The sequence below is a fragment of the Coffea eugenioides genome, chromosome 5, assembly GCF_003713205.1.
Source record: "Coffea eugenioides isolate CCC68of chromosome 5, Ceug_1.0, whole genome shotgun sequence".
NCBI classification, from domain to species: domain Eukaryota; kingdom Viridiplantae; phylum Streptophyta; class Magnoliopsida; order Gentianales; family Rubiaceae; genus Coffea; species Coffea eugenioides.
In genome coordinates, this window is record NC_040039.1 from 48,588,003 (window position 1) to 48,615,920 (window position 27,918).

Below are 27,918 nucleotides of genomic sequence, written 5' to 3' on the forward strand. Positions count from 1 at the left end.
GAGTCGCAAAAGTCGCACTCATTGAGTTGCTGTTTTCGTCATGCATGCTTTTTCATGGCAAGTCCTTTTAGTGGCGCTGGGTGGCGAGTAAATTTTTTGTCTAGGGGCATCATTCTTGATATAGCAGATCTGAGCATTGGTTCCCTATCTGTAATGTCAACTGTGAACGGTAAATATGCCAAGGGCTATTTTTATTCGTTTCTTTAAAGTTTAAGCCTGGGGATGACGACCGCCGATAAAGCATCACTTAATGCCAACGCACTGATTTTGTAAAAATGGAAAATTTGCAGTACCTCTTCATTGCAACAGATATTTCCAATGGCGTTTCTTCCGGTTTGGAAGGAGACTTGTAAGGTCTTTGTTAAAGTCAACATTTTTGCTTTAATTAGTCAAGAAATTATTAAACCATTTTGGTATCACCCGTGCCACCGAGGAAGGGATGAAAGCTACCGGAAGTTGCTTAGATTCCTATTTTCCACAAAAACCACCTCACAAGGAAGCAGTCAACTGGAATATAGTAGAGTACTTGGATGATAGTACAAGACTAAATGGGTTGCTGCCCTTGTGGGTTCCATGATTTATTTCCCTTGACAGGAGGGGCAGACGACCTCCGCAATAATCGACAAAGACTTTGACAATTTTGCATATAATAGACCAGACCTGATTAGTCACAAAAATGCAGAAAAAGGAGAGTACAAGCGGAAGAGATTGACTGGTAAATCCACTAAGTACAACTCTGGGACTGCAGTTGTTAACAAACTCGACTCATAAGCTCATCTTTACAGAAACCAGTTTTCCGAGCGTAGGAATATGAAACCTTCTCATTCCCCTAGTTTCTGTCAACTAACATGGTTCTGTGCTTTGTTGCTGTTGTTCCTCTTCAGCTTCTTCTGTACAACCATGGCTTCTGCTTCAGAAATTTCTTACAGCGATCATTGTGCTTCCATTGTCCCTGAATCCAGTCCAACTGGTCGTTTTAGTACCCAGTCTCCAATTCTCCATTTAGCCACAAGTTACTTCAAGGGTGGGGAGCAAATTCTTGGAAAGAAGTCAACGGATCAGTTGTTTAATAGTTCAGATGTTTATCTTTCACTTTATATCACTGAAAATATCTATGTAACCAAGACCAGCGGGGTCTACAAGGTTCAGGCTCGCTTGAGGTTCCGATTGCCCCATCAGTACCTTAATTATTCAGGTTATGGTCAGTGGTACCACCCCAGGGATGTCTACCGCAGAAGATCATTGAGATTCCTCTTAAATGGATTCTTTTCAGAGCAATCTAGGAAGCTTTGCATGGTAGGAAAGGCCTCTTGGCAATCTGCAGAAGGTAAGCTTCGCAATCTTGAAGCTGTTTTTCAATTTAATCATGCAAAGAAGAACTCAACCCTCTTAACTAGTTTAGCTAAGGGGACCTTGAAGAGCTTGAGTTCATCCAATAGCCCCAATTATTTCGAGCCCATTGAAATAGTTTCGCTCCCTGTGCTTTCTGATTACAATTATACATTGGCCTCAAAGGGGCTTGGCGGAGGGTGCCTGGGAGGAAATGATATTCCACCCAACCGGTCCCTTAGCTTGCTGCCAGGAAGCATTTGCTCGAGGTTCCTTTGGAGAACTTATGATTTTGAAGTGGAGTATGCAGCAGGGTGTAAAAGCACGAGTGATTGTGGTCCTTTTAAGAAGAAACATGCACACTTGTCCTTGTCCGCGTTTCAGTGTTCAGAGGATGAAGAAAAGCTACGATATATATTGGCTTTTCACAACGAATACTATTGGCATTACCAATCTTTTGACCCCAAGACAACATTGATTGGGGAAGGATCCTGGAATAGTGAGAAAAATCAATTGTGCATTGTTGCCTGCAGAATGCTCAACTCAGACAAGTCTTTAGAAGATGTTCGTGTGGGTGACTGCTCAGTGAGGTTGAGCATACAATTTCCGCTTGTCTGGAATATCACAGATACTAGCAGCATAGTTGGACTAGTTTGGACCAACAAGACGGCTACTGATCCAGGGCACTTCAAGGTTACCAGCTCCAACAACAATGGGGAGAGTTTGCCAGGCCTGAAATATGAATATACTCAAGTTGGCAAGGCAAGAGAATTATGTCCCAGAAAAGAAGTTGTTAAGGAAAATGGGGACAACTTCCCCAAAGGCAATTCTTATGATATGAGGTTTGACATGTCTGTTAAACACTCTAAAGAGGAGATTGCTTGGGGTAATGGACTCCCTATCTTTGTCAACAGTGAACATTATGGAGAAAATTTCGTAATAACTGAGGATTCGGGCCTTGGAGAAGTAGAGGAGAGCACCAATATTTATAGTAGCCAGATGAATATCAGCTATAAAATAACCTTCTCTTACATCAATTTGAAAGAACAGATTGCTTCGTTGAACTCATCACTCAATCAATGGGGTCAACTGGTAATCTCTGCCGAAGGTGTCTATGATACTGAAACAGGACATCTCTGCATGGTAGGTTGTCGAGAGATCCATCCCCTTCACAGTAGTGAAAAGTCATTTGATTGTGAGATGATCATAGATGTTGAGTTTCCTCCCTTAAGTTCAATGGTTGGAAGTTCCATCAATGGAGTCATCCAAAGCAGGCGGGCAAAAACTGATTCTCTTTACTTTGAGCAGTTGAATATATCTTCATCCTCTTATTACACTGTTCAAGCACAGGAATCCATTTGGCGGATGGATTTGGAGATCATTATGGTCTTGATCTCCAACACTCTGGCATGTTTATTCGTGGCATCTCAGCTATTCTATGTGAAGAAGCATCCAGAAGTTCTCCCCTTTATTTCAGTTGTCATGCTCAGTATCATCACTTTGGGTCACATGGTCCCTCTGGTGCTCAATCTTGAGGCCCTTTTCATTAAGAATCACGATCAGCAAAACGTGATTCTTAGAGGCGATGGATGGCTTGAACTGAATGAAGTGAGTGTAAGATTGGTCAGTTTAGTAGTCTTTCTCCTGCTGTTGCGCCTCCTCCAATTGGCATGGACTGCAAGAACGGAGGATGGAGACGGAAACCATTTATGCGCTGCGGAGAAGAAAACCGCTTTCGTGTCTTTACTTCTGTATGCTGTAGGTGGACTAATTGCCTTCTTGGTGGAGTTAGAGAAGAATGGCAATGGGAATGGGATGCCACGTTCTCTATATCCTGCTTACAACACCACCATTCCTGATCCATCTCTTGTTATGTCTGAACAATCCTATACATTGAGGTACCTGAAATCATACGCTGGTTTGGTCCTTGATGGATTTCTCCTTCCTCAGATCCTCTTCAACATATTCCAGAATTCAAGGGAAAAGGCACTGTCTTATTTGTTCTATATCGGAACAACATTAGTCCGCTTGGTACCCCATGCATATGATCTCTACAGGGTGCACAATTACATGCGTCAAGATTTTTATGGATCATACATTTACGCAAATCATAGTGCAGATTTTTACTCCATTGCTTGGGATGTCATCATCCCTTGTGGTTGTATAGCGTTTGCAGTGATCATTTGGCTGCAGCAGCGATTTGGTGGAAGCTGTGTTCTTCCACAAAAAATTCGTGAACTCGGCCTGTATGAGAAGGTGCCTGTGGTTAGCGGTGAGTAGCTTTTGGGGCAAATGTTGACTGTAGAACTTATGTTTTGCTTGTGTGGAACTGCTGTTGCAAAATCTTCAAGCTAAAATAAGAAGACTGCTTGAAGTTAACTTTTTGTCTTTGTTTTTCTTTTGAGCAATCAGCATTTTCTGCTGGGGCTTCCTTCTCAGTTTTGAACACTTGATGTAATATGGCTGTGAATCAGTAGTGTCAAGTCAGGTTTAATGCCGGCTTTATGTTTTACTTTGCATATTATTTTTTTTCTTTCATTTTGAACTTGTTGATTCCATTCTTAAAAGCCAAGAATAATTAATAGTATCCTAATATAGCCCCCCCAAAAAAAAAGAGAGAAGAAAGGAAAAAACTGTTGATGTGAACGTTGTATGTATTTGAACGGATAGAGAATGATCTCAAGTTTCATACAAATGAAAAAAGAATTAATCAAAGAATAATTTGAAAGTCGCCCTGTTTGGATAGCAACAAAAAATTGCTGCAGTTTACGTGAATACATTTTTTAATCACTTTTTTATCTTACATATATCAAATCACTATAGTAATTTTTTTAATAAAAAATCTAAAAAAATGAAATCCATAAACAATAGGTTGGTTTGGTCAAGGAGGGTCAAGAATTAAAAGGATCTCGATAGTTGGTTTTTTTTGAAAACTACACAAATATGAGAAGTAATTAAAATGCAAGGAATGCCAATAATAAATAGATTTAAATGGTCATCTGTGTACATAAATTGGGCACCAATCAAGAAAACCATTGATAAATTTTGATTTTCATGAAAATTGTGCTAATTGAAATATAAACTCCAACTGAGTACTCATATTTATTTGTTGTATTTACTCCCAAAATTCCAGCTAGTCCAACTTCATCCATATACTCCGTGACTCTAGAATCCTCCTCCAGCTAAAACCCTAAACCCCCGGATTACACTACAATATAAACAAACAGAAATCTATTTCAGTTCTCCGTCGCCTCCAACCCAACTTCACCATTTCTCGGATCATAACAATTCTAGAGCGAGACAGATACAGAGAAAATGGCAAGTTCAACCGCTTCAAGGCTGCTCAGCTTCACCAAACACAACTCAGCTCTCCAAAGCCTCATTCGCAGCCACCTCCTCCGCCCTACCGCCGCCACAACCCCCTCAATCACTCATCCACCCAGCCGCACTGCAGAGCGGCAAACTCCAGACCTAAAGCCAACGCAGAAGTCCACAAATATAACAGAGATATCGGAGAAGATGATGAAGAACCCAGTTGCAGCTATTAGGGGTTTTTATCCGTCTGGGATGGTGGGTTTCCCTGGGGTTGATCAATCTGGGATTATGCAAGCCCGCAAGGATAGTGATGGGTCCTTCGGTTTTGTTTCTGAGACTGAACTTGAAGATAGTGATGGAGATTTTGGGTTTGACTTGGACCATTACGATGATGCAGACGAGGGCGACGACGATCTCTTCCAGGATACCCACGACGCGGATGGCTCTGACTCCGAGTAGCACTCATTATCTTTCATATTTTGCTATTCCATTAATCGCAGAAGATTATTAACCAGCTATGGTATTCTTATTATTATTATTAGCTACAAAAATTGTCTGTGGAAGTTGGCAATTGTAGGATGATGACAAGTCGAATTAGGCTTTTCCCTTTTAATCTATGAAATGTTACTCCTCTGTGCATTTCTCTTGAATATATATACGTGCGTGTGTTCTACTTTGCGTTTAATTGAACATTTCAAGTAAAAATGGACTAAAATGAATGATTCAGTGTATATTTTGGGACATTAGAAAATGGAAGAACAAATTAACATCTTGTTCTGCCTCAAGAATGACTCGAGAAACTTGGACCATTTCTTTCAAGCTTCAGAATCGTTTATCTGTCGCTACAGAACAATTCTGTGTCTTGCAACCTTTTTTTTTTTTTCTTCTTTGTATTTGAGCTGCTGAGGATACACTATTGTTAAGCGCCTGCACGTGGGAGGACATTAACACCCTATTGGGTACAATGGTGAAGATCATCAGTAACTATATATAAATGTCCTATTCCTGTACCTGGTATTGGTTAGTTTGGTTGAATCGGTATGATTTCTGAAATTTTCGCTGTTCATTCTTGGCTTTAAAATTTTCAATCCAAATCTATGCAATAGTGCTCTTTCGTAGAAATAATCAGCGACCAAATCGTCGGTTTCTATCTTTTCAAGATTGCAACAGATTCTCATCTTCTCTGATGCTGCCCTACCTTCAACGAATAAACCATACCATGATACAGAGACGACTCTTTTATTGTGCTAGGGTCTTGTCTTATTTTTGAACAAAAAAATAATTGCCACAAGTCTCATATTTTTCTTTTTGAATTGAAAGGAAAACTATCGAATTGGGTAACGGAGAAGGGAAGTTGATTGTGTTAATTGGGATGCTTCTCCACAGGACATATAATCAAAACAGCCCGTCCAAATTTGCATGTTTTTGGTTGGTTTAAATTTCATCGACTTTGATTTATTCTCATTTTCTAGTAATTCAAAATGTCATTCTGGAAAAGTTTTGTTTGGATAGTGTATTATTTGAAATATTATTTATTTGGAATAATTACTGTAGAACTTTTTGTGATGTGAGATAAAAAAGTGATTGGAAATATAAAAAGGTGGATTGGGAAATGTGTTTATGATGTAAGCGAAATATTATTTGAGATATTTTTGTTATCCAAAACTTTCAAACTCGGGGAAAAATCTGTAGATGAACAGCCTTGATTGTGAATTATGTAAATTTTCAAAGCAATTCTCATATTTACTTCTCATCTTTTATGTAATATGATTATTCAGTCTTGGTGTTGCAACCACAATAAGCTTTTAATATCGTCTCATTTGTTTCAATCACTAGTAATATGAAGAAACTAGATGAAAATAACGTAGAAAATTCAAATTTTCAAAAAAAAAAAATTTGTTGAAGAGATTCTTTGCATGATCAGTTAGTTCAAGAGTCTGTATGTGAGGTGTCAAAATGGGTGACTTGGGCGGGTTTGGGTTGGGTAAAATGGATAATGGGTATAAGTGAGTCAACCCATTTATACCAATTTAATTAGATGGGTATAAATGGGTAAGTCAAAAAATGAATTGGGTAACCCAATTACCCATTTATAACCCATTTATTTTAACTTGTTGTAAACTCATTTAAATTCATTTTTGCAAACTAAGTTATCAATTTATACCGCTCTTTGTACCCATCATTAGTTTTAAATATTTACTTATAATGTTCAATAAAGCCTAATTACCAATTTTTTTTCATTTATACTCTATGTCACAAAATTACCTATTATTTAATAATTGAATAATAAGAATATAAAAATTTGAACTAAGTACTATAAAAATTAATATAAAAACTTAATCCAAAAATTTTGAACCCCTAACATTTTTTTCATATATAAATTTAAATTTTCATTTTAGAAAGATAAGAAAATAGGCTAAAATTTATCATAAATTGGTAATGCTGAAAAATGAGCAAGTTAACAAACTAAGAGAAAATAAAATAATAAGATAAAATCAACAAATAATAATAATAATAATAATAATGAAACAAAAGTAGTTAACACCATGACAAAATGAAAAATTTGAAAAAAAAAAAATGGGTGGGGGAAAAGAAGAGACTTGGGGGGAAGAGAATTCTAAATGGATTAATTGGGTTTGATGGGTTACCCAATAATACATATTTTTATTAAATGGGTATTATTGGGTAACCCATTTATACCCATATACAAAAATTTAAGATACCCATACCCATCTATTCATGGGCGGGTATGGGTAAATTTAATTAAGTGGGTTGATTTGACACCTCTAATGTCAGTACAGAGATACTCAGCTCCAATATATGTATAACCCTTTTAGTACAATTTACATAAATATCCTCAATATTTTTATTATTTATTAAGATAAATTTTATCTAATTTAAAGAATAGAATTTTTTTTTATTTTTTAAACTCCATTAGGGCCATTAAGCTCAAATTTGAGGTTGAGTTTCAAAGTTCATCGAGTTCGAATTTGATAAAATTGAGTCGAGTTTGATTGATTAGATCAAATTTCAATTCGATTTTGTTCATTTATAGTCTCAAGTCCCATCAAAACACTATGCGAAATTATACAAGGGAACACACACACATATATACACACTCATTTTCTTTAATAAGAAAATCCTTGAGGATTGAGTTTTTGGTCATCGGATGGGATAGTACAAATTATTTTGAAAATTGTTAGCACTTCAAGAATTGTCATTCCACGTTTTGGATATTATACTGGATAGAGATCGCTCAATGACGGGGTTGTTGTTATATCTTTTTTTTCCCTGTTTTTATATACTTTTAGAGTTAGAAATTATTGTTTTCATATAAGCAAAAAGGCTCATGTTTCAACTCTTTTTTTTTTTCCTTTTTTCCTTTGAGAAATGTTATTTGCACTTCCATTTTTATTAATCATACTTTCACTATCATTTTAATCATATAGTTTTCATTTGTTAGACTATATAATAAAATAAACGATGGGAGTACAAATAACAAAAAATAGAATGCAAAGAATATTTTCCTTTTTCTTTTTGGCTTCTATCAACATGAATTGCAACAATGATCTAACAAGCAAATGATTGTACAAACGAGTTATCTAAGAAGAATCTCTATTTTTCTATTCTAGAAGATTAATTAATTAGTCATTAGATGCTTTTGTTTAGTATATTTAGAGTAGAGAACTTTTTTAAAAAAGGTAAATTGTTGTTTTAATGTTTCATTATCACATTGACTTTTGATTTAATGTTAAAAACATTTTGTTCAGGACTTTTGTTTGTCCCCATTATAATTTTTAATTTTAGCATATATTTTCTACTGTCTCAAATTATTTTCAAATAATTACACTTTTATAAGAGATTATAAATTTTATCTACTAAATGAACATCTTTGTTTTCAAGATTCAATGACAGGTTTGAAAAAAGAACTGGTGCAAGTGCACAGGATAAGAAATATATTTGGTTAGGCTAATGTATTAACAACTATTACAAAAAAAAAAAATCAAACAAGTCTATATTAGTGATTAGACTAACTGTGACCCAAACCCGCACCGCTCACAGCCCCCGACCCAAAATTGAGTAACCGGAATGGACCACATTGGAATTCAACCAACCCGTCTTCTGACCCTACAAAGACCCGACCCAAAGCATCATAAGACTTGCGCCATTGGCTCGACTCCTGAACTCCTTCCGGCTAGTTGGGACATTGAGCTTGAAGTCTTGAACTACCACCGGCAGCAGCAATGGAAACGGCGGAAACGCCGGAAACTTTTTTATACGAAACCCTAAGTCCTCTGAGCCTCACTACCAACACCGACGAACCGCCGCCAACTTCGTCGCCGCCATGTTCGTCTTCAAACCCAGATGAAGCCGAACCCTATGTTGTCTTCCGCAACGAAATTTCTCTTTCATCTATTCAGTCCTCGACAACTGAAACCGCTGCTCCTGAATATTTCTCCCTCGACGTTATTGATGTCGTAGAGAATGTTATAGATACTCCAATTCCGACTCCCGAGGCGTCTCCAGCTGCGGCACCAGTAAAAGAGCCCGAGCGGGAGAGAAGACTGGAGGGGAATTGGTTTCGAGCTAACTGTCGCTTCAAAAGTCCCATGCTTCAGCTCCATAAAGGTATGTTTTTGTCAGCATTTAGAGTTTGATATTATCTCTTTAACTGCACTTTTCCTCCTCATTTATGGAAATTATACTGCTAGTGCTTACGTAATTGGAAGAAGCCAGTTGCTTTGAAGTTTATCTGGAGCATCAGTGGTGAACTTGAATTCTTCATGCTTCAGATTTTCGATCCCCAGTCGTTGGAAAGATTCTACTAGACACAAAAGAAATAATTTAGATTAAAAAAAAATTAATGGTGTTGGATTTGGACACAGTTTTAGGTTTTTTCATTCCAAGTTTTGGTTTAGGGTATTGAGTATTGCCACCTACACAATGTGGGGATTTTCTGTTTTGTGTATTGATGAGCTGCTATGAAGAGAGATGAGAGAGGCAGAGCAGTTTGTCCGGGGATGTGAGTTTGTGATTTAGTCTACTGATTTTGATGTTGCAGAGATACTAGATTTTTGTGACTTTCTATCTCCAACTCCAGAAGAGCAGGCATCTCGGAATGAAGCTATAGATGCTGTTTTTGATGTTGTTAGATATATCTGGCCCAACTGCAAGGTTCACCTCTATCCCGAGCCATCATCCCTTTCATGCAAGTATGTAATTCGACTTATAATTTCTGCAACTGCATTTTAATGTGTCTCTGTTGATCTTGCAGGCAGAAGTTTTTGGCTCATTCAAGACGGGGCTCTATCTTCCTACAAGCGACATTGATGTAATTTCACTACTCCCATGTGCTTTTCTGTACCTTTACCTTCAATTTGCCAAGTCCACATTTCCCCCAAGAATAAAATTGATAATGCAAAAAGGAAAGTTAAAGTGAGGAGCTTAGGTTTATTGTTTTGTGTGTTTAACTAGCTTTTGTAGTCCTACATGCTAAGGACTCATTTTGATGTGCCTTGTTTGTTTTGATTCCACCTGCCTACATATTCTTTCATTGTTATAAATCTGACTTTACTAGTCATATGTTTATGAATATGTGGGCTGTCATTCCTTTTCTACTTGCTTGAGATGTGATTGAAGTTCCTCAAGTGCTTGATTATATTAGTTTTACATACATAATTTGATCACGAAGCTTTGCTTCTTGTTGACAAACTGACAGGGAAGTGGATACTCATTTTGTTCTAGTTTGTGTTTCAGATTCTGGAAAGCGATTCTTAGGATATTGTTTACATTATTTGAAAAGTGATTAGTTGTAGATGAAATATCAAAGTTGAACTTATTTAACACCAGTGGTGCATGACAGGTTGTGATATTGGATTCCAAAATTTCTCGTCCTCAGATTGGTTTGCAAGCTCTTTCTAGAGCCTTATCACAAAGAGGAATTGCAAAGAAGATTCAGGTCAGATAAATGTAGCATTTGAATGTATTCTTTGGTGAAAACTTTCTCATTTGACCACCTTTGGCGTGACTGCTTTTTTATTCTCTCAGGTGATTGCAAAGGCTCGTGTGCCAATTATCAAATTTGTGGAGAAAAGAAGTGGTGTCGCATTTGATATAAGGTCTATTCTCCAAAAATGTCCTGGCTAATATTGCTGATCTTACTCCAATTCAGCAGAAAGCAAGAACTCTGATTGTCTAGATTCGCATGCATATTAACTGTTGTTTTGATTGAATAATTAATGAAGGGGTTGCTGTGCCAGTTCCAATTTCATCACTATTCATCTGATTGAGCATAGTTGAAAGTAGCTCTTCCGCTGAAGCATCTATCTGATGTTTAGCCTTGATGTATTTGTGGTCTTGGATATAAGAAAGAATAAGGAACTTTCTTGTAGGCACTCATAAGTTCGCTATTATGTTCTTAAAATGTGATATTCTTTTTCCCTTTTTTGCAGTTTTGATGTACAAAATGGACCAAAAGCTGCTGACTTTATAAAGGTTTCTGGATATCTTTTGGACCAATATAGTATCTGCATGGATAATCTAGTGCCTTTACTAATCACTGGTCTTTTGTCTTTTAGGATGCTGTAGCTAAATGGCCTCCTCTGCGACCATTATGTTTAATTTTGAAAATATTTCTACAACAGAGAGAGTTGAATGAGGTGGAGTTCTACTTTTTAGTCTCCAATTGATTTACCTGCTATTACTTGGTTGTTCTTGTTCTTATATTCGTTGCTTCTGGGGTTTAAGGTAATTGTTTTTTTTTTTTTTCTGGTTTTATCCTGTAGGTGTATACTGGTGGGATTGGTTCCTACGCGCTGCTGACCATGCTGATAGCTATGCTGCAGGTAATTTAGTCAAGTTTGGAAGAAATGTACATCAATAAGGCGTTCTAGTAAATTCACATTGTGGTTGTCAATATTTTCTGTAAAGCCAGTCTCAATGCTCAGATGTCATGCTAAAGGATTATCTTCTTCTTTTCGTCATTCAAATTTCGGCCATTACAATTTGCCTTACTTTTTCTTATTCAAAGTATAGCCCTATGTAATTAACATCTGGTTGCTGCTTGACATTTTGAAGATCGTTAATTGTGAAATGCCTTTTTTGTGAAGGAAAATCAAGGTTTGTGGCGATACAAAGTAATAATGGAATGGGATACTGACATTAGTTAGTTATTGGTGGAGTAAAAAGAGGAGAGTAACTGGACTAAAAGTTAATTCATTTTCTTTTTCTGATATATTATATTATGAGAAGTTGGCAATAGCACCTCCATGGTGCTTGTCTGATGCAAACTCCTAACTGCACCGAAAGTTAGTTGATTTTATTAGTATGAGTAGTTGATTGCTGATTACTTTGGTTCCCTTCTTCCCTTGTCTTATAATGCTTGATTGTTTTTCATTGTCTCATGGTATTTAATTATGCAGAATCATAATTATCGCCAAGCTTCTCCGGAACACAATCTGGGAGTTCTTCTGGTGTGTTTCCCTTAACATATACTACTAATGCTTATGCTTGTCATGTTAGCCGTTTTGTTATAGTGCAGCTGCAGTTTAGCATTTAATTGCATGCGCCAAAAGTTGAATTTATTCATACTACAGTTACACTTTAGTATCTAATGCATGAGCCAAAAGTCAAATATTTGTATTTGTGGCTAGTCTTTGGTTTTAAGTTAATGCTTTTGAAAATAGTACAGGGAAATAAGAACTTTTAAGTAGTTGATATTTTGTTTCCTTTGAACGATAGGTGAACTTTTTCGATATGTATGGCCGCAAACTGAATACAGCCGATGTTGGTGTATCTTGCAATGGAGAAGGCACCTTCTTCTTGAAGAGCAGGAAAGGGTGAGAAACTTATCCTATGTACTTGTTTATTTGTTGCCGTTATTTCATTTTGGCTTAAGCTTGTAATTTGAACTTTATATCCGTCTCTTTTAATGTTTCAGGTTTTCTATCAAGGGAAAACCTTTTGTTATCTCCATTCAGGATCCGCAGGTTATTTGAAGTTTTTAATGTGTCTTCATTCATGATACTTTTCTATCTTGTTACTTTCAGAGTTGCAGATGGACTGGTTTTAAATTTCTAAACAGCTGGATAACAATTTTTCTATTTCTTGATTGGTTATTGAGCTTGGACTGCTCGAGTCTGAATTTCTTGCTGTCCCAAGAGTGTGTCCATCAGGACAGTGCAGAGGGCTTTACAATTAGTTTGGGGCAGATTTGAGCTGCTGAAGGAATTTATTCAGTTCCTGAGTGAATTGAAGACATGCATTATCTTCAATTCAAAACCTCATAGGATGCATGCTCTTTCAATTTAATGCTGTTGAAAGTTTAAGTAGATTCAGCTGGTAAAGGATATATCAGATTTTGTTTGTTGATTCTCTGCATAAAGAATGTGAAGTGGCAACATAGCTTTTGTTTTGATTCTCTGCATAAAGAATGCAAATTAGTCCAAGACTACATGATCTATCTTCTTCTTCTTTCCTTTTTTTTTTTTTGTTTGTGTTGTGGGGGGGGGGGGTGGCGGGGGGCGGGGAGGTGGTTGGTTTGTTCAAAAAGAACTATGTTATCGTGTAGGTATGTTTTTTGTGATCGACATTATCTTATGAATCTGATGCCTTTACTGTTGTAGGCCCCAGAGAATGACATAGGAAAAAACTCCTTCAACTATTTCCAGGTATCCCCTTGTTCATTTATAATTCTCTATTTTGAGTTTCTTTTCATGTGCCAGATGTTGGCTGCTAAAACAAGTCAATTTGCCAACGGAACAGAAACTGAGAGTTCCTTTGGGTTCCATTTCTACTTGGTTTAGCATCACGTAGTTAGGAAAGTCAAAAAGTAATGCTATTTGAGCTACTTTGTACCCTATCCACTGATTTATAGCTGCCTGTACATTATGGCTAGGAAACAAGAAATTGCCTGCAAAACTATCTGCATCACGTAGTTAGGAAAGTCAAAAAGTAATGCTATTTGAGCTACTTTGTACCCTATCCACTGATTTATAGCTGCCTGTACATTATGGCTAGGAAACAAGAAATTGCCTGCAAAACTATCTGCTCTATTTGCTGATTCTCATGTCATCCTGTTGATTTTAGAAGTAATCATCATTGATTTTACATCTATTTATGTCTGGAGGAAAGAAATGGTCCTCAACTGTATTCGAGCACAGCAAGTCATCGTCCACCATATCATAAAAATGTTTGTCTTACCTCTGATCTTTGTCAAGTTTCCAGAAACTGAAGTTCTTATAATTCCTATGATGTAGACCCATGTGATTTCGTGCATTACGTTTCTGACATCTTCATGCACCTAGGAGTTGGTGTTGGTATTAATCAGTTTTAATCATGATTGATTCTCAGACCGACCCTGAGTTATGTTGGCTTTTGCAGGTTAGATCTGCTTTTGCAATGGCTTTCAGTTCTCTGACAAATGCAAGAGCTATTCTGGGCAATTGTCCCAACAGGAGCATTCTTGGTACCATTATAAGGCCAGATGCAGCGCTGCTAGAACGGAAAGGAGGATCTAATGGGGAGGTGACATTTAAGAAGTTGCTTCCAGGTGCGGGAGAACCACTGCCTGAACAAAATGGTGATCACAGGGAGATATATTGTAACTGGCAGTTGGGTGATGAGGATGACGAACCACTTCCCCGGGGAAATCCAATTTCTGGAGATGACAGTGAACATTCCTCAGGAAAGAAGAGGAAGAAATCACTTCAGAGGAAGGCTGTTAAGAAGGTGAAGCAGAATGGGGATGATAAAACTGTCAGACATGGAAAAATTAGCTCAGGGAAGAAGTCTATGAAGGATTGGAGACGTCATCAAGATGGTGGTGATAGCAATGGATACAGAAGCTATGATAGGTTTCATCACTGAGGAGGCCTGCTTGATCAAGCAATTTCCGAGCATCCATCTCTCATAGTCGTAGAGCAGCAGCAATTAGGAATCACAGAGACGATCCATGCTCACATCCATGATGCGAATGCTTCTTCCTCGAGTTTCTAGTAATTGTGCAATTACAATTATGGCGATAATATTGCTTCTCAAAAAATAGATCAGGGAAACTTACCAGTTAGACCTTTAGCCAGGAACCTTGATGCTCTGCCCCGGATCTTTCCTTGGTGGGACTGGCGGGGTGGAATTGGTGCTTCAAGCTCTTATTGCTAAGTGCATGATTGATCATCAGTCTGCCTTGGAATCCTCTGAACCATGGCCGAGTAGCAGTGTCAAAATGCTCATCGCTTATGGTGTTGAAGCTATCGAGGATTTGCAACCATAATTTGAGGAAAGAGTAGTGAATTTAATGCTGCTGTAACTCGGTAAGTTCTGTTGGAAAAACCTTAGGTCATACTTGGACTGTATTTGTCCTACATTTATACATCCAGCATCAGTTCAGGTGCTAAAATTTTGTTTTTGTTACGTTTTTAGAGCCTACGTGTTAATATAGCAGCTTCAACATGTATACAAGTAAGAACCTTTTTTTTTTTTTTTCAACATTTGTTTGGATGCCAAGTAATGACATTTTACCGTTTAACGTGTCTGGGGTAATCTACAAGTCATTAGTCACAACACGGTGCATAGTAGCTATAGCTGGGGGGACAAGAAACATTATTGAATATTCTTGTTCCATTACATTATTGAATATTCATTGTATCACATTCATGACGACACTTGTATATCATCTTGGTAAAAAAAAAAACCTCGTTTATATATCTGATCTACATCTGGGTCGGGCCGCCAGGGAGTTATTAATTTAAGTCAAGAAAAATGATACGTAGTTAAAAGGGAAAGAATAGAAGACTATCAACTGTATATCTCTTAATGTATGAGTACATTAATCTAACTGCCTTCAACTTCCGACTTAATTGCAAGCGCATGACATTGACATCCAACTGCGAAACAGATCAACATGCAATTATTATTGTTGTTGTTCAAGCTGCTGCTCTTCTTCTTCCATTTTTTTTTTTTTTTTGGGGCTAAAATATCATTTTCATCCCTATTGTTTGCTTTGCAGAGTGGGCCACTTTTATCGCTGTTGATTTATCATAAACACATTTCGTCCCTTTTGTTTTAATTTTTAGAATAATAATATTAATATTTAATCAGTCAATTATGACTAAATGAAGCGCATGAGGGGCATGGCATGTGAGTCAAAAGACTCTCAGCATAATTTGGGCTAGAGGTGTCCCAGTATAATTATTGTTGTTCAATTAGAAAGCTTAGCGAACGTACACGAAAAGGCAAAAAAGGAGAATTGTGTAAATTCGCAGTAGTCAACGTACGATAAGACAGAAGGGAAGAAATGGCCAAAAAAAAAAAAAAAAAAAAAGAGAGAGAAACAAACAAATGTCGAAATAAGCTTATGGGTTTAGACATCGGGTTTTGTCGATCACTGTCCCAGACTCCAAGTTACCTTGCGATAGTTCCTTTCTCTCCCCGAATTATTGTACTGAATCAGTAGGCTCCTTGATTCGAGTACCATACTTGATACTAGAAAATGAATCCAATGTCAATCTGTACGACGTCGTCGTCGTCTTCAAGCTCAACTAAAGCCTGGATATTTCACGGCATTGCTGTTGGGGCAGCTGTGGCCGTGGCTATCGGAGCTCACGCTTACCTTTATCTCCGCCGTCCTGGGAAGTTTCGGACGCGGGTCGTTGGAATTATACCCGCCCGTTTTGCTTCCTCTCGCTTCCCGGGCAAGCCACTTGTTCAGATCCTCGGCAAACCCATGATCCAGGTCCTACTCACGACCCTCTTTACTTACCCGCCCCTCAATTTTCTATATTTTTGTGATTAAATTTTCATTTCTGGAGATTGCTGCAAAAGGTTGACGATTCATGATTTATTAGTTCCCAACTTTCCTGGCGTTGTTTTATGTTGATTGTTCATTTGAATATCATCATCACGCTCTCCAGATGGTGAAAAAATAAACATCGAAAAAAGATGAATAGAAAGAAAGTGTGATAAACCTTGGGAGGCTATATATTTTTTGCATGAACTGCTACTGAGACTTTCTTATACTGATTTATCAGAGAACATGGGAAAGGGCTAAAATGGCTTCCTCATTGGACCATGTTGGTAGGGCTTCATCTTGTATAATCTGTTGTGCATTTATATGGTGTATTCTATATTTTAGGCATAATTTTTCTCGTGATTAATTGGATTTTTTTGTGGTATAGTGGTGGCAACGGATGATGAGAAAATTGCTGATTGTTGTAGAGGATTTGGTGCTGATGTGATAATAACATCAGAGTCTTGCCGAAATGGTATCAGTCTGTTTCCTTTGTTGTGCTTGCCTCTCTAGTTTTGAACGTGCTGACAGTGTAGCTGTATATACTTGCTGATATGCAGGCACGGAGCGGTGTAACGAAGCTCTTCAAAAGCTGGAAAAGAAGTACGATATTGTTGTTAACATTCAAGGAGATGAACCTCTGATTGAACCTGAAATTATAGATGGCATTGTCAAAGCCCTGCAGGTGAAGTTGGTCATTTTGATTTCTTTTCTTCTACTGGATTAGAACATTAAAACAACAAATAGGCTATTGAATCTCTTACTTATGGATGCCAACAAATACTTAATGTCGTAGAATGTATCTGCAGTAGAAGGGTTATATTTGGCTCATTGGGAAGCATCTGATGTTTAAATCTGACTTTCCAACAAATATTAAGAAGTTAGAAATAAGCTTTTCTCACTCTATGACTTTGTGCGAGTCCAACAGGCCTAACGCTCAGTGACGTGAATTCTCTTATTAAGAAGTAATTCAATTTTTCTTCTTTTGAACCATGCTGAGAAGAAAGGAAGTTATTCCCATAGCATTTACTAGCTATACACTGGAAAAAAAAATACTAGCTATACCCCCTGCTGAGGCATAACCTTTTAAACTTTATTTTCCTGTCAGTTTGTGACCACCAAGAAGGAACCCTCTAAATTAGCTTAGAGATACATATCTATCAGAGCTTGTTTTTTTAAATTACACTGCTTGAGTTTTGTTTTATATTGTAACCAATGTTAACTACCATTGAATGGTTGATTAGGCTGCCCCGGATGCTGTTTTTAGTACTGCAGTGACTTCCCTGAAGCCTGAAGATGCATTCGATCCGAATCGTGTGAAATGTGTGGTTGATAACCATGGTTATGCCATCTATTTTTCACGGGGGCTCATTCCATTCAACAAGTTTGTGCTCTAAATCCTACTATTCGGCTACAATTACGCTTCTAATGCTATAGACACTAAATCTGGAATCATTTCTGTCTTATGGATACAGGTCAGCAAATGTTAATCCTCAGTTTCCATATTTGCTTCATCTTGGGATTCAGGTACCGGCATGATATCATTTTGTTTGCATGTGCCACCGTAAGAGCCTAGATTAACCATGTAATTACAAGTTTTGACTCTGTCTTTTTAATGGCCAGAGCTATGACTCAAAGTTTCTAAAGATTTATCCCGAATTGACACCAACACCACTTCAAATGGAAGAGGATCTCGAACAACTGAAAGTCCTTGAGAATGGCTATAAGATGAAGGTGCAATGGAGATTCTCCTTGTTTCTTGTCCTTTTGAATCTTTTCTGTGCTTTATTTTAAGTTTTCTTTCAAATTCTTCTCCCATTGAAATAAGGAATAAAATGAAAAATGGATAAAGTTCATTGCAGCCTTCGTCCCTCATGCTTCCTTTTACTACTTTTTGGTGTCATAAATTTTCCCCAGAGGCACAGGATGAGGCAGTTAAATTCCTTGTATAGTAAAATGGACTCGATCCCCACTTCTGTATAACCTACTGCAGTTATTGCACATTCATGCAGACAAAAAGAAGCATAGATTTGAGTTCATAATAACAGCAGGTTTCATTAATAGAAAGAAAAGCGAAGTTGTCCCACATGAGTTCCGAATTAAGAATAGATTTGATGGGTACATTCTTTATCCTCATATAGTACCCTTTTTATTGTTCTTTTTCCCTCTGTAGGTGATAAAAGTAGACCACGAGGCCCATGGAGTAGATGCCCCTGAAGACGTGGAGAAGATAGAACATTTCATGCGCGAGAGAAACTTGTCGTAATTGTTGATGATTGGAAAAATCATCAAGGGTTTTAAGTTCACAGTTCACTTATTACTTTTAGTTAGAGACAGAAAATGGTTTAAGAACCATGTGGGCGGTAAAGATACATAGTTTCAAATGGTAAAGGAACTGATGTAAATTTGATTTAGTAGTCTGTTTTGTGTTTGATGCTTTGGTCCTAGTGGGGACTCATGACTGTTTTGGAGCTTCTCTAAAAGGGTTCAGAAGTGTAATTTGTTGACTTATTTGCTATATTTGTTTGAGCGAATAAAGCTGCATCATATTCCGTCTGATCGAGATTGGGAGTTCTTGGTATGTATCAGAACAGGAAACTGATTTTTGAATTACACCAGTATATTTTGTCATTCTAGTGTTTTGGAATTTCTAATTTAAGACTATTTACTCTGTACAAATTATTAATTCGATGTTGGGATAATATGCAAGAGAAACATTTTACCAAGGTAGTGTTGAGTGTAAGACTGCAAAGGAGTCGAGTTGAGTTTTGAACTTATTGAGTCGAGTTGGACTTGTTAATGTGCGAGTTCGAGTTCAAGTTCAAGCTCGAGCTAAAAAAATGAAACTCGAACTTGACTCGGCTTAGGAAAAGGTAAGTTCGAGCTCAACTCGTTTCTGACTTCCGAGCAGTTTGAGTTTCACTCGATATTTTGGTTCGCGAGGAGCTTGAAGTGAGCTCGATTTTAATTGAGCAAATTATCCCAGTGGCCACTAAACTTTTATCATCGTCGAGTTTTGGTCACTCAACTATTAAAAGGCTGGTTTTGACCATCAAACTGTATAAAAGGTAGACTCGAGCCCATTTTGTTAGATTTAGTCGTTAACTTCGCAGAGGTGTCTGTCCGCGCGATTTTCAATACAAAAGGTAGGGTCAATTTAGGAAGTCGAAAATATCACTTGCACCTCTTCTTCCTCTCCCATGCATCTGTTCTTTTTCTTCCTTGCCTAAACCCAAACATCAAACAATTGACAATTAAAGAAAAACGCAACAACGAAGAATTTTGGGGGATTGAGCGACAGCAGAACGGGTTGACAAACAAGATCTTCATTTCGTGGAACGATGGAGTGGCCCAAGTGGGTGATTAGACCAAGGGGCCAGCATTTTGATCCATCTGATGCATACGGTAAAGTTTTAAAATCCCTAAGTTTGTTTAGTTATCCACATCCCAGAATAGATTGTGTGTTTCATGTATGTATGGGCTACATTTTATCGTTGTTTTGGCTTTTTGCAATAAAGCATAGAGATTTCATAGTACACTGATTAAAGTATTCTTAATGCTGGAAAAAGGGGTTAATAAATAATTCATTCATTGAATTTGGGTTTACTAGTTTTGACTAAAATTTTAATTTTTTTAACTAATCGCATGTCATGCAGTGCCAGGTTCTTCTCTGTTCACCATACGAATGTATCATGGGGGTAAATTCAATTGGCAAAATTACAGATACATTGATGGGCATGTAGATTATGTTGATTTATGTGATGCGGAAACAATGTCTGTGCATGAAATAAACTACATGGTGGATAAATTAGGGCATTATGGATGTATGGTGTATTACTATGTTGAGCCTGGGAAAGATTTTCGAAATGGGTTGAAGGAATTATCTACTGATAAAGCCATTATCAGTTTTTGCAATTGGGCTTATAAGCATAAAATCATGGAGGTGTACTGTGACCACCAGTCAAAGAATGAAATCAAGATGATGGCCACAAAGTCCCTTCCTTCTGATCTACAGCTGAGTAAAAAAGCCGCAGTCACCATCGAGGAACTTGACGAAAATGGAAATGTTATTAGGGAACCTGGATTTGAACTAGTGCCATTTACAAGATCAATTGGCAAGATAGATGTTGGGAACTCTTCTAAAGAGAATGCCTTGAATAATGGGGATGATGGGGATGCAAATGATAGAGGAAATATAGATGGCCAAGTGGAGACTGATACTGATTCGGATGGAGATTGTGATCGCTTTAGTGCTGATAGGGATTTCTGTAGGGATGAAGAAATGTTAGAAGAATTGATTGTTGAGGGGCTAAAATCTGGTGTGGATTCTTCAAATACAGAGCAACCTAGATCTTCACAGCATCCCAATTCTAATGATGATTGTAATAATGCTGCACAACAGCAAGAATCAGTTGTAGATGAGCTAGGCAGACAACAACAAACAGTTGGGATGGATCCATGGTCACAACAATCAGGACTTGAAACTGAATTTGAACATCAGCAGCAGCCTGAGACAAATGAAGAACAACCCACGGATGTGGGAACTGGAAACCAACAGTCGCGGAGGAAGAAGCAAGTTAGAAGGAGAAGAAACAACAATAGAGCATCAGGAGAAGAGGCAGCTCCTCATTTAGATGATGTCCATGCATTAGATAAAGACACAGTGGTGACTGAGTTGCATAGTGATGCTGGCTCCTCAGATGAAGAGAATGATGATGACTGGAGGAATAGGTATGTTGATTTCAATCCGGAGAGAGATCTAAAAGACCCTAATTTTGAGTTTCACATAGGAATGAAGTTTGAGTCAGCTGAACAGCTAAGATTAGCTGTTAGAACATATTCCATCATGAAAGGAAAACCAGTAAAGCCATACACAAATGAAAAAAAAAGGTTTAGAGCAAAATGCAAACCTCCTTGCCAATGGTTTGTTTATGCTTCAGTTGAGAAGGAACTTGGAATAGCTGATTTGGTTGTCAAGAGCATGAATAATGAGCACACAAACTGCAGTCATGTATGGAAGAACAAGAATATTTCTGCTAAGTGGCTTGCAAACAAGTACATGGAGAGATTTAGATGTAATGTTGAAATGCCTCCAAGATTATTAAGACAAATAGTTGATGAGGACTTCAAAGCTGAAATTTCAAAATGGGTGGCATACAATGCAAGGGCAATTGCTAAAAAGGAGATTCAAGGGAATGCAGAGCAGCAATATAAGGACATATGGAGATATTGTGCAGAAATTAAGAGGACACACCCAAATACCACAATGGAAGTTATGTTTACTCCCTTCAGACAACCTGGATGCAACCCAAAATTCATGAGACTTTATTGCTGTTTGGGACCATTAAAACAAGGCTTTCTTGACGGTTGTAGGCCCATTATTGGGGTTGATGGATGCCACATAAAGGCTGAATATCGGGGACAGCTGTTGACTGCTATTGGAGTAGATCCCAACAATGGATGGTGGCCCATTGCTTGGGCAGTGGTTGAGAGGGAAGCAACTGAACAGTGGAAATGGTTTTTTGAGCTGCTGAAGAATGACTTGCAGATTGAAAATGGGTACAGCTACACCTTTGTTTCTGACCAGCAGAAGGTATTAACTCCTTCCCTTTGTATATGCACAGTACACAAATCTGTTTCAATTTACTAATGCCTTTTGTTTGTAATAATTTATAGGGTCTTGACCGAGCATTATCTGAGGTACTACCAAACAGTGAGCACAGATACTGTGTGCATCACCTGTATAACAACTTCAAGAAGAAACATCGTGGACTTGCCCTGAAGACAAAACTGTGGAACATTGCAGCAAGTACTACTGAGGGACTATTCAAGAAAGCATCAGCAGATCTGGAAAATTTTGACAAGGAAGCATATGAATGGGTGAAGAAAGCACCACATCCCAGTCATTGGTGTAAGACTTTTTTTTCAGAACATACTCGATGCGATATGTTGGTTAATAATTTGTGTGAAAGTTTTAATGGTCATATACTTGAAGCTAGGCAGCAGCCAATTATCACAATGTTAGAGTCCATTAGGATATTTCTGATGGAGAGGATACAGAGAAGGACAACTGCAATGGAGAAGTTTGAATTGTCCATTGGCCCACTAATTAAAAAAATAATTGATGATAGGGTGATAGAATCAAGACAATGGAGGACCATTTGGAATGCTGTGGATGGATACCAGGTTAGGGGACCAAGGGGGGCCCAGTTTGCTGTTTATTTAAAGAAAAAATCCTGCACATGCAAACTGTGGGATCTATCAGGTATTCCTTGCTGTCATGCTATTGCAGCAATTCACAGAAATAATGGCGACCCCTATAAAGAGGTGTATGACTGCTACAACAGAGATCTGTTTCTAAAAATTTACAAAAATGTTTTGTATCCTATCAATGGACAAGTAATGTGGCCTGAAGCTGATGGGGTGGATCTTGATCCACCAGAAAGGATAGTGCAACCTGGCAGACCTAAGAAGGCCAGGAGAAGAGATCCTACTGAAACTCAAAAGACTGGAAACAGGTTGCGGAGAAGAATAGTCATCCATTGCAGAAAATGTGGTGTTGCCGGCCATAATGCAGCTGGTTGCAAGGTGCAGCAACAAGACAATCAACAACAGCAGAATCAGGATAGCGAGGAGCAGCAGCAGCACCAACAGCAGCAACGTGGTTCTAAGAACATGCAACAGCAACAACAGAACCAACACCAGCACCAGAGTCAGCATGAACAGACCCAACACCAGCACCAGAGTCAGCATGAACAGACCCAACACCAGCAGCAGAGGCAACATCAGACCCAACACCAGCACCAGAGGCAACATCAGACCCAACACCAGCACCAGAGGCAGCAGCAGACCCAACACCAGCACCAGCACCAGCAACACCAGCAGCAGGATCAATATCAACAGCAGCAAAATCAGCAACACCAGCAACAGAATCAACATCAGCAACAGCAACAGCAGCAGGATCAGCAACAACAGCAGCAGCAGGATCAAGAGTATCAGCAGAACCAACAAGAACAGCAATCACAATCTGCTGTTGAGGAAAGTGAACATGCACAGCATCGACAGCAGGAAGAAGTTGTACAAAACCAACAACAGTCTCAGAGCCAAGGGGCTCATCAACAAAGGAAAGCAGGAAAACGAAAGTTAACAGATTCAGAAAAGGGGCAGATCAATGCCAATTATGCATATTTAGGTAAAGAACCTCCTTTCACTGTTGGAAATTGGAGAGGAAAATGGAGTAGAGCTGGTACTAGAAGAGGAGGAACTTCAGCAACAACTACCAGAGGACAACCAAGAGTCAAAAGAGGATCAAATTGAAGAGGAAGTAAAGCTATAGCTAGATTGGGACATAATGCAACTACATTTTGTCTTTTTGTATGAAGTTTGTTTTGGATTTGATATGCTGACCTATTACGAACATGGTCCATATGTACAAACAATTTATTTTGTCCAATCTACACAGATTGTTCTATGTTAATGCAGCACTTTTGTTTAGTTCTTATGTCTCTGTCATTTATTGATGAAATTAGTAGAACTGAAATGTGTTGTTTCAAACCTTTTTTGACACCAAATAATAACTATTTATTCATGTGAACAATACAACTTTTATACATCAAAATGTTTATACAGAGGGGTACAAAAGGGGCTTTATAAAGCCATTTGCCCTTTCCCTTTCAATATGCTACCATTACAACAGAGTAGCTATTCTTCAAGGATTTTCAACGATGCCACAAATTTGTAGCATGCCACCAGAATTATCTATTCTCATAACTAACATTGCTAAGACAACTATTAGCCAAGGCAACACTGCGCATCGAATGAGTCGCTTATTGGCTGATTTGTACTTGGCAATTTCAGTTTGAAGTGGCTTCATTTTACCCTCCAATTTCACAGCTTTTGCTTCCCACTTTCTTGCAGCTTTTTCAAATTCAACCATTTTTTCCTCCATTCCATTGATCTTTCTGAGTAGACCCGGTATAATCATTGTAGATCGAGCGCACATTTCATCATCTATCCAACCCCAATAGCCACAGCCATCCTTAAAAAAAAAACAAATTCATTATATTTCTTACACAATAATAAATTAAGTATCTAAAAAAATGTTACAAACCTCCCCCAATGCGCATTTGGCAAATCTTCTTCCCGGATTTTGTGCAGTCCATGAAGTTATCATTACTGTCTTCATCCCACAAACACAAGTAGGCAAAATGGGTGTCAACGATGTAGGTGGCATGGATCTTGCTGGCCCGACTCTTGGTGGCGTTGATCTTGGTCCTGCTTCCTCTAATCCAAGTTGGGCTTCTTCCATTTCCTTCTCTTGTAGTTTCTCTCGGGTAAGTAATCTTTATTAGTTTTATACAAGAAGAACAAGAAGATCTATTTTCGACTTCCTAAATTGACCCTACCTTTTGTATTGGAAATCGCGCAAACGGACACCTCTGCAAAGTTAACGACTAAATCTAACAGAATGGGCTCGAGTCTACCTTTTATACAGTTTGATGGTCAAAATCAGCCTTTTAATAGTTGAGTGACCAAAACTCGACGATGACAAAAGTTTAGTGGCCACTGGGATAATTTGCCCATTTTAATTGATATAGAGGTATTTTTATAGTTTCACTTCAATTCAAGCTTTTTCAAGCGATTCGTTGAGTAATCGAACCTAACAAATGGTTGCTTGAGCTCGATTCGTATATATTAATGCTCGGCTCGAACTTAGTGTGATCGAGCTCAAATCGAGCTACTCGTGAGCCGGTCAATTCAGCCGTAGTTGTTTGGAATGGAAACTTCTTTGTCTTGTTCCTCCAAAAGCCAGAAGGGAGATAACGTCCCGGAAATGGAGCCACAGCAGGGATAAGACTAAGTGCAAGAGTTGAAGCGCGAAAATAAGAGCGGCGTCCTCATGTCATCATCCATATTTGAAATCGTAGCCTTTGCATTTACTCTGGATCTAAATTAATACTTATTAGTCCTATCGAATCCTTCGAGTTGGGCCTTTGCATTTACTCTGGGTCTAAATTAATACTTAGTCCTATTGAATCCTTCGAGTGAATGTCCCCAAAAAAAAAAAAAAAAACTTTTTGAGTGAATAAAACTCAAAATAAAGGAGCTGCTAAACTCGTATTTTGGGCCACTACGCCGACTTCTATTTGAAGGTTTAACCACAAGAATGTAATGCATAGCGGTCGAACAAAGCCGCATGATTCTAATTGTAAGAATTTTTCAGGCTTTAATATTGTGATACCATCTAACATTCAATTCAACTTGTTGAAAAGAATACTACTGTATATAGAATGCAACATTTCAGATACATGTAAATTAGTACTACACAACCTTTCTTTTTTTTTTTTGCAAAAATTAGTACCACACAACTCAATGATCATATTGAAAGAAAATTGCCTTGCAGGAGAGATCCAGAAAAAGCAGAGGTTAGGGAGAGGGGACACGCGAGGACCACGGCTCTATATTTAACATCTTTTGGGGTACAGAATGAAGTAAGCTATCCTGGGAACTTTTAAAATTCATTGCTCCATCAAATCCCAAAAATGATACGGTACAGTAATAATGATTCAAAGCGTGTTGTGTTCAATTCATATAGCCTTTGCGGATACTCATGTTGTATGTTACTGTAGTGAAATTCATAACCAGAAGCAGAAGAAGCCAGCAGGCCACAGGCAGGGATCCAGAGAGAGCAGGGGGTTAGGCAGCTGGATGATGAACAGGTATGTATTTCTCTTGTCAATCAACAAGCAGATAAGACATGTCAAATTGTCCAATTGCCCCCTTGTACCAAATCCCTGGATTTCGTTCCCTTTTATTAGTCAAGTGCCCATCTGAACTAATGCACTACTGTCCAGTGGAAGGCCAAATAATTGCAGAAACAAAAAGAGAGAATAAAAAAAATGGGAAGAAGAAGCAAATTTCATACTCTCATTTGTCATTTCCTTCTTGGATTGGGTGATGATTGGATCACATTTTAGACAAGATCAAAACTTTAGAGCTTCTTCTTGCAGAAAATAAGGACAGAAATTAACTATGTACTACTAAAAATGCAATTGAAGATAAAAAGCATCGCATTTGCATTCGTTACGCTGAAACTCTGTGACAAAGTCTAAGAAGCCCTAATACTAAATTACTAATCCTAAAAGCAAAGGGTTGTCAACAGTGCTCAATTTTTGGTTACTTGGGGGTGGGGGTTGGGGGCGGGGTTGCTGGGGTGTTGGGGCTGGGAGTGTGAAATATCGTTCAGTTCAATTGATAACCAGCTGAACTTCAGTCTTGAATAGAAGAAAAGACAGCGAATCCAAAGAGAAATACACAAACCCGCCTGGTGAATGTGTGACAAACGACCCGAAACTCTTCCCCACTACACAGTGCCATGCCGGCCCATACAACCCATCAAACTCCTGTGCGATTTTAATAAATCAAATCAACAACCGACAACTATTCATTAAGGAGTTAGAAAATTCATTTATAATTGATGGGTAGTTGTTAGTAATATTCAGTACCTTTTTGAGAGAACGAGCGAGGAGGGCGGGGCTAAGTCGATGAGTTTGAGGAGGAGTGGCACCGGAGGTACCGGCAGTGACGAGTGATCGGGTGTAGCGGAGTGCATGCTCTTGCATGGACACGGGCATGTCTGAGGTTCTTAATCGCACGTTTAGGCTGATTGCTATGGCTGCTAGCTTCAGTTCTTGTTCTGATAGAGAGTTGTTCTTCTTCTCCTTGCTGTTGTTGTTGCTTTGATCAGAAACAACAGGAAGCTGCTGCTGCTGCAATATTTGTAATGGTTTCTGAGGTCTTGACTTAGAGGAAGCTGCTGCTGCTGATGATAATTGCATGACTTTGGGTTGGGACTGCTGATGGGATTGAGGGGGCTTATTTTTGGACTTGCTTTGAGTTGTTTCTTTCATGATTGTTAGAGGCGTATGAAAAGAATTGTTAGAGGTGGATAAAGACACGAGAACTAGAGAAGAAGAGTTGAACTTTTTGACCGGGGAAATATGTGGAGTCGTTGGGGTTGGAGGATTGGAAATTGGAATATAAAGAAAGATTTGAACTTTGACTGACAATACATGGTGATAGAGACAGCAGCAGGCCAAAGAAAAAAAAAACAGATGATAATCCAAATAGAGAAAAATGCAAGACATGCAAGAATTAATAATTAGACTTGGTTTGTGTTTATTGCAAGTTTCATTTTTTTTTTTCAATTTCCTACGAGGCTTTCGGTGTCTATTTGGATTTTGAGGATTAGAGTGAAGAGAAGGAAAAATACGAGTACACTGGACACTGCTTGGGGGATGGTACACAAGAAAAGTGTGGGATCATCAAACCACATAAATGGTGTGGGGCGCAGGAGTTGCTGCAGCTGCTGACCAGTCTAATTTTGTAGTACCAGCCAGTTAGGTTGGTGCTTTCCCTTTCCCATTACTGAGGATTTCTCATGACTTACCAGCAAGAGTGACAGTTAAATCAATCAACCCTCTTATGGT

At 38.3% G+C, this 27,918-nt stretch overlaps 5 protein-coding genes across 5 annotated transcripts; 3 read left to right on the forward strand and 2 right to left on the reverse strand.

The window, feature by feature from the left end:
- The first annotated feature begins 685 nt into the window (after positions 1-685).
- LOC113769940 lies at positions 686-3,848 on the forward strand. The gene has a single exon (XM_027314272.1). It carries the CDS (start codon positions 811-813, stop codon positions 3,607-3,609), a length of 2,799 nt encoding a protein of 932 aa, XP_027170073.1. The 5' UTR covers positions 686-810; the 3' UTR covers positions 3,610-3,848.
- Positions 3,849-8,822: 4,974 nt separating this feature from the next.
- Positions 8,823-15,120, forward strand: LOC113772370 (non-canonical poly(A) RNA polymerase PAPD5). Its single transcript, XM_027316960.1, has 13 exons — positions 8,823-9,273; positions 9,707-9,819; positions 9,920-9,976; positions 10,508-10,603; positions 10,693-10,763; positions 11,097-11,139; positions 11,223-11,303; positions 11,430-11,489; positions 12,066-12,116; positions 12,385-12,482; positions 12,584-12,632; positions 13,269-13,313; positions 14,026-15,120. Exons 1-13 carry the CDS (start codon positions 8,889-8,891, stop codon positions 14,509-14,511), a joined length of 1,635 nt encoding a protein of 544 aa, XP_027172761.1. The 5' UTR covers positions 8,823-8,888; the 3' UTR covers positions 14,512-15,120.
- Positions 15,121-15,980: 860 nt separating this feature from the next.
- Positions 15,981-19,068, forward strand: LOC113770300 (3-deoxy-manno-octulosonate cytidylyltransferase, mitochondrial). Its single transcript, XM_027314720.1, has 8 exons — positions 15,981-16,375; positions 16,671-16,716; positions 16,818-16,904; positions 16,990-17,114; positions 17,674-17,813; positions 17,905-17,956; positions 18,053-18,163; positions 18,603-19,068. The coding sequence occupies exons 1-8, from the start codon at positions 16,133-16,135 to the stop codon at positions 18,693-18,695; spliced, it is 897 nt and encodes a 298-aa protein (XP_027170521.1). The 5' UTR covers positions 15,981-16,132; the 3' UTR covers positions 18,696-19,068.
- Positions 19,069-24,136: 5,068 nt separating this feature from the next.
- Positions 24,137-24,621, reverse strand: LOC113770062. Its single transcript, XM_027314414.1, has 2 exons — positions 24,540-24,621; positions 24,137-24,467 (listed from the first exon to the last, which is right to left on the reverse strand). Exons 1-2 carry the CDS (start codon positions 24,612-24,614, stop codon positions 24,138-24,140), a joined length of 405 nt encoding a protein of 134 aa, XP_027170215.1. The 5' UTR covers positions 24,615-24,621; the 3' UTR covers position 24,137.
- Positions 24,622-26,652: 2,031 nt separating this feature from the next.
- On the reverse strand, positions 26,653-27,280 carry LOC113772548 (dynein light chain-like). The gene is made up of 2 exons (XM_027317174.1): positions 26,935-27,280; positions 26,653-26,832 (listed from the first exon to the last, which is right to left on the reverse strand). Exons 1-2 carry the CDS (start codon positions 27,265-27,267, stop codon positions 26,677-26,679), a joined length of 489 nt encoding a protein of 162 aa, XP_027172975.1. The 5' UTR covers positions 27,268-27,280; the 3' UTR covers positions 26,653-26,676.
- Positions 27,281-27,918: the final 638 nt, after the last annotated feature.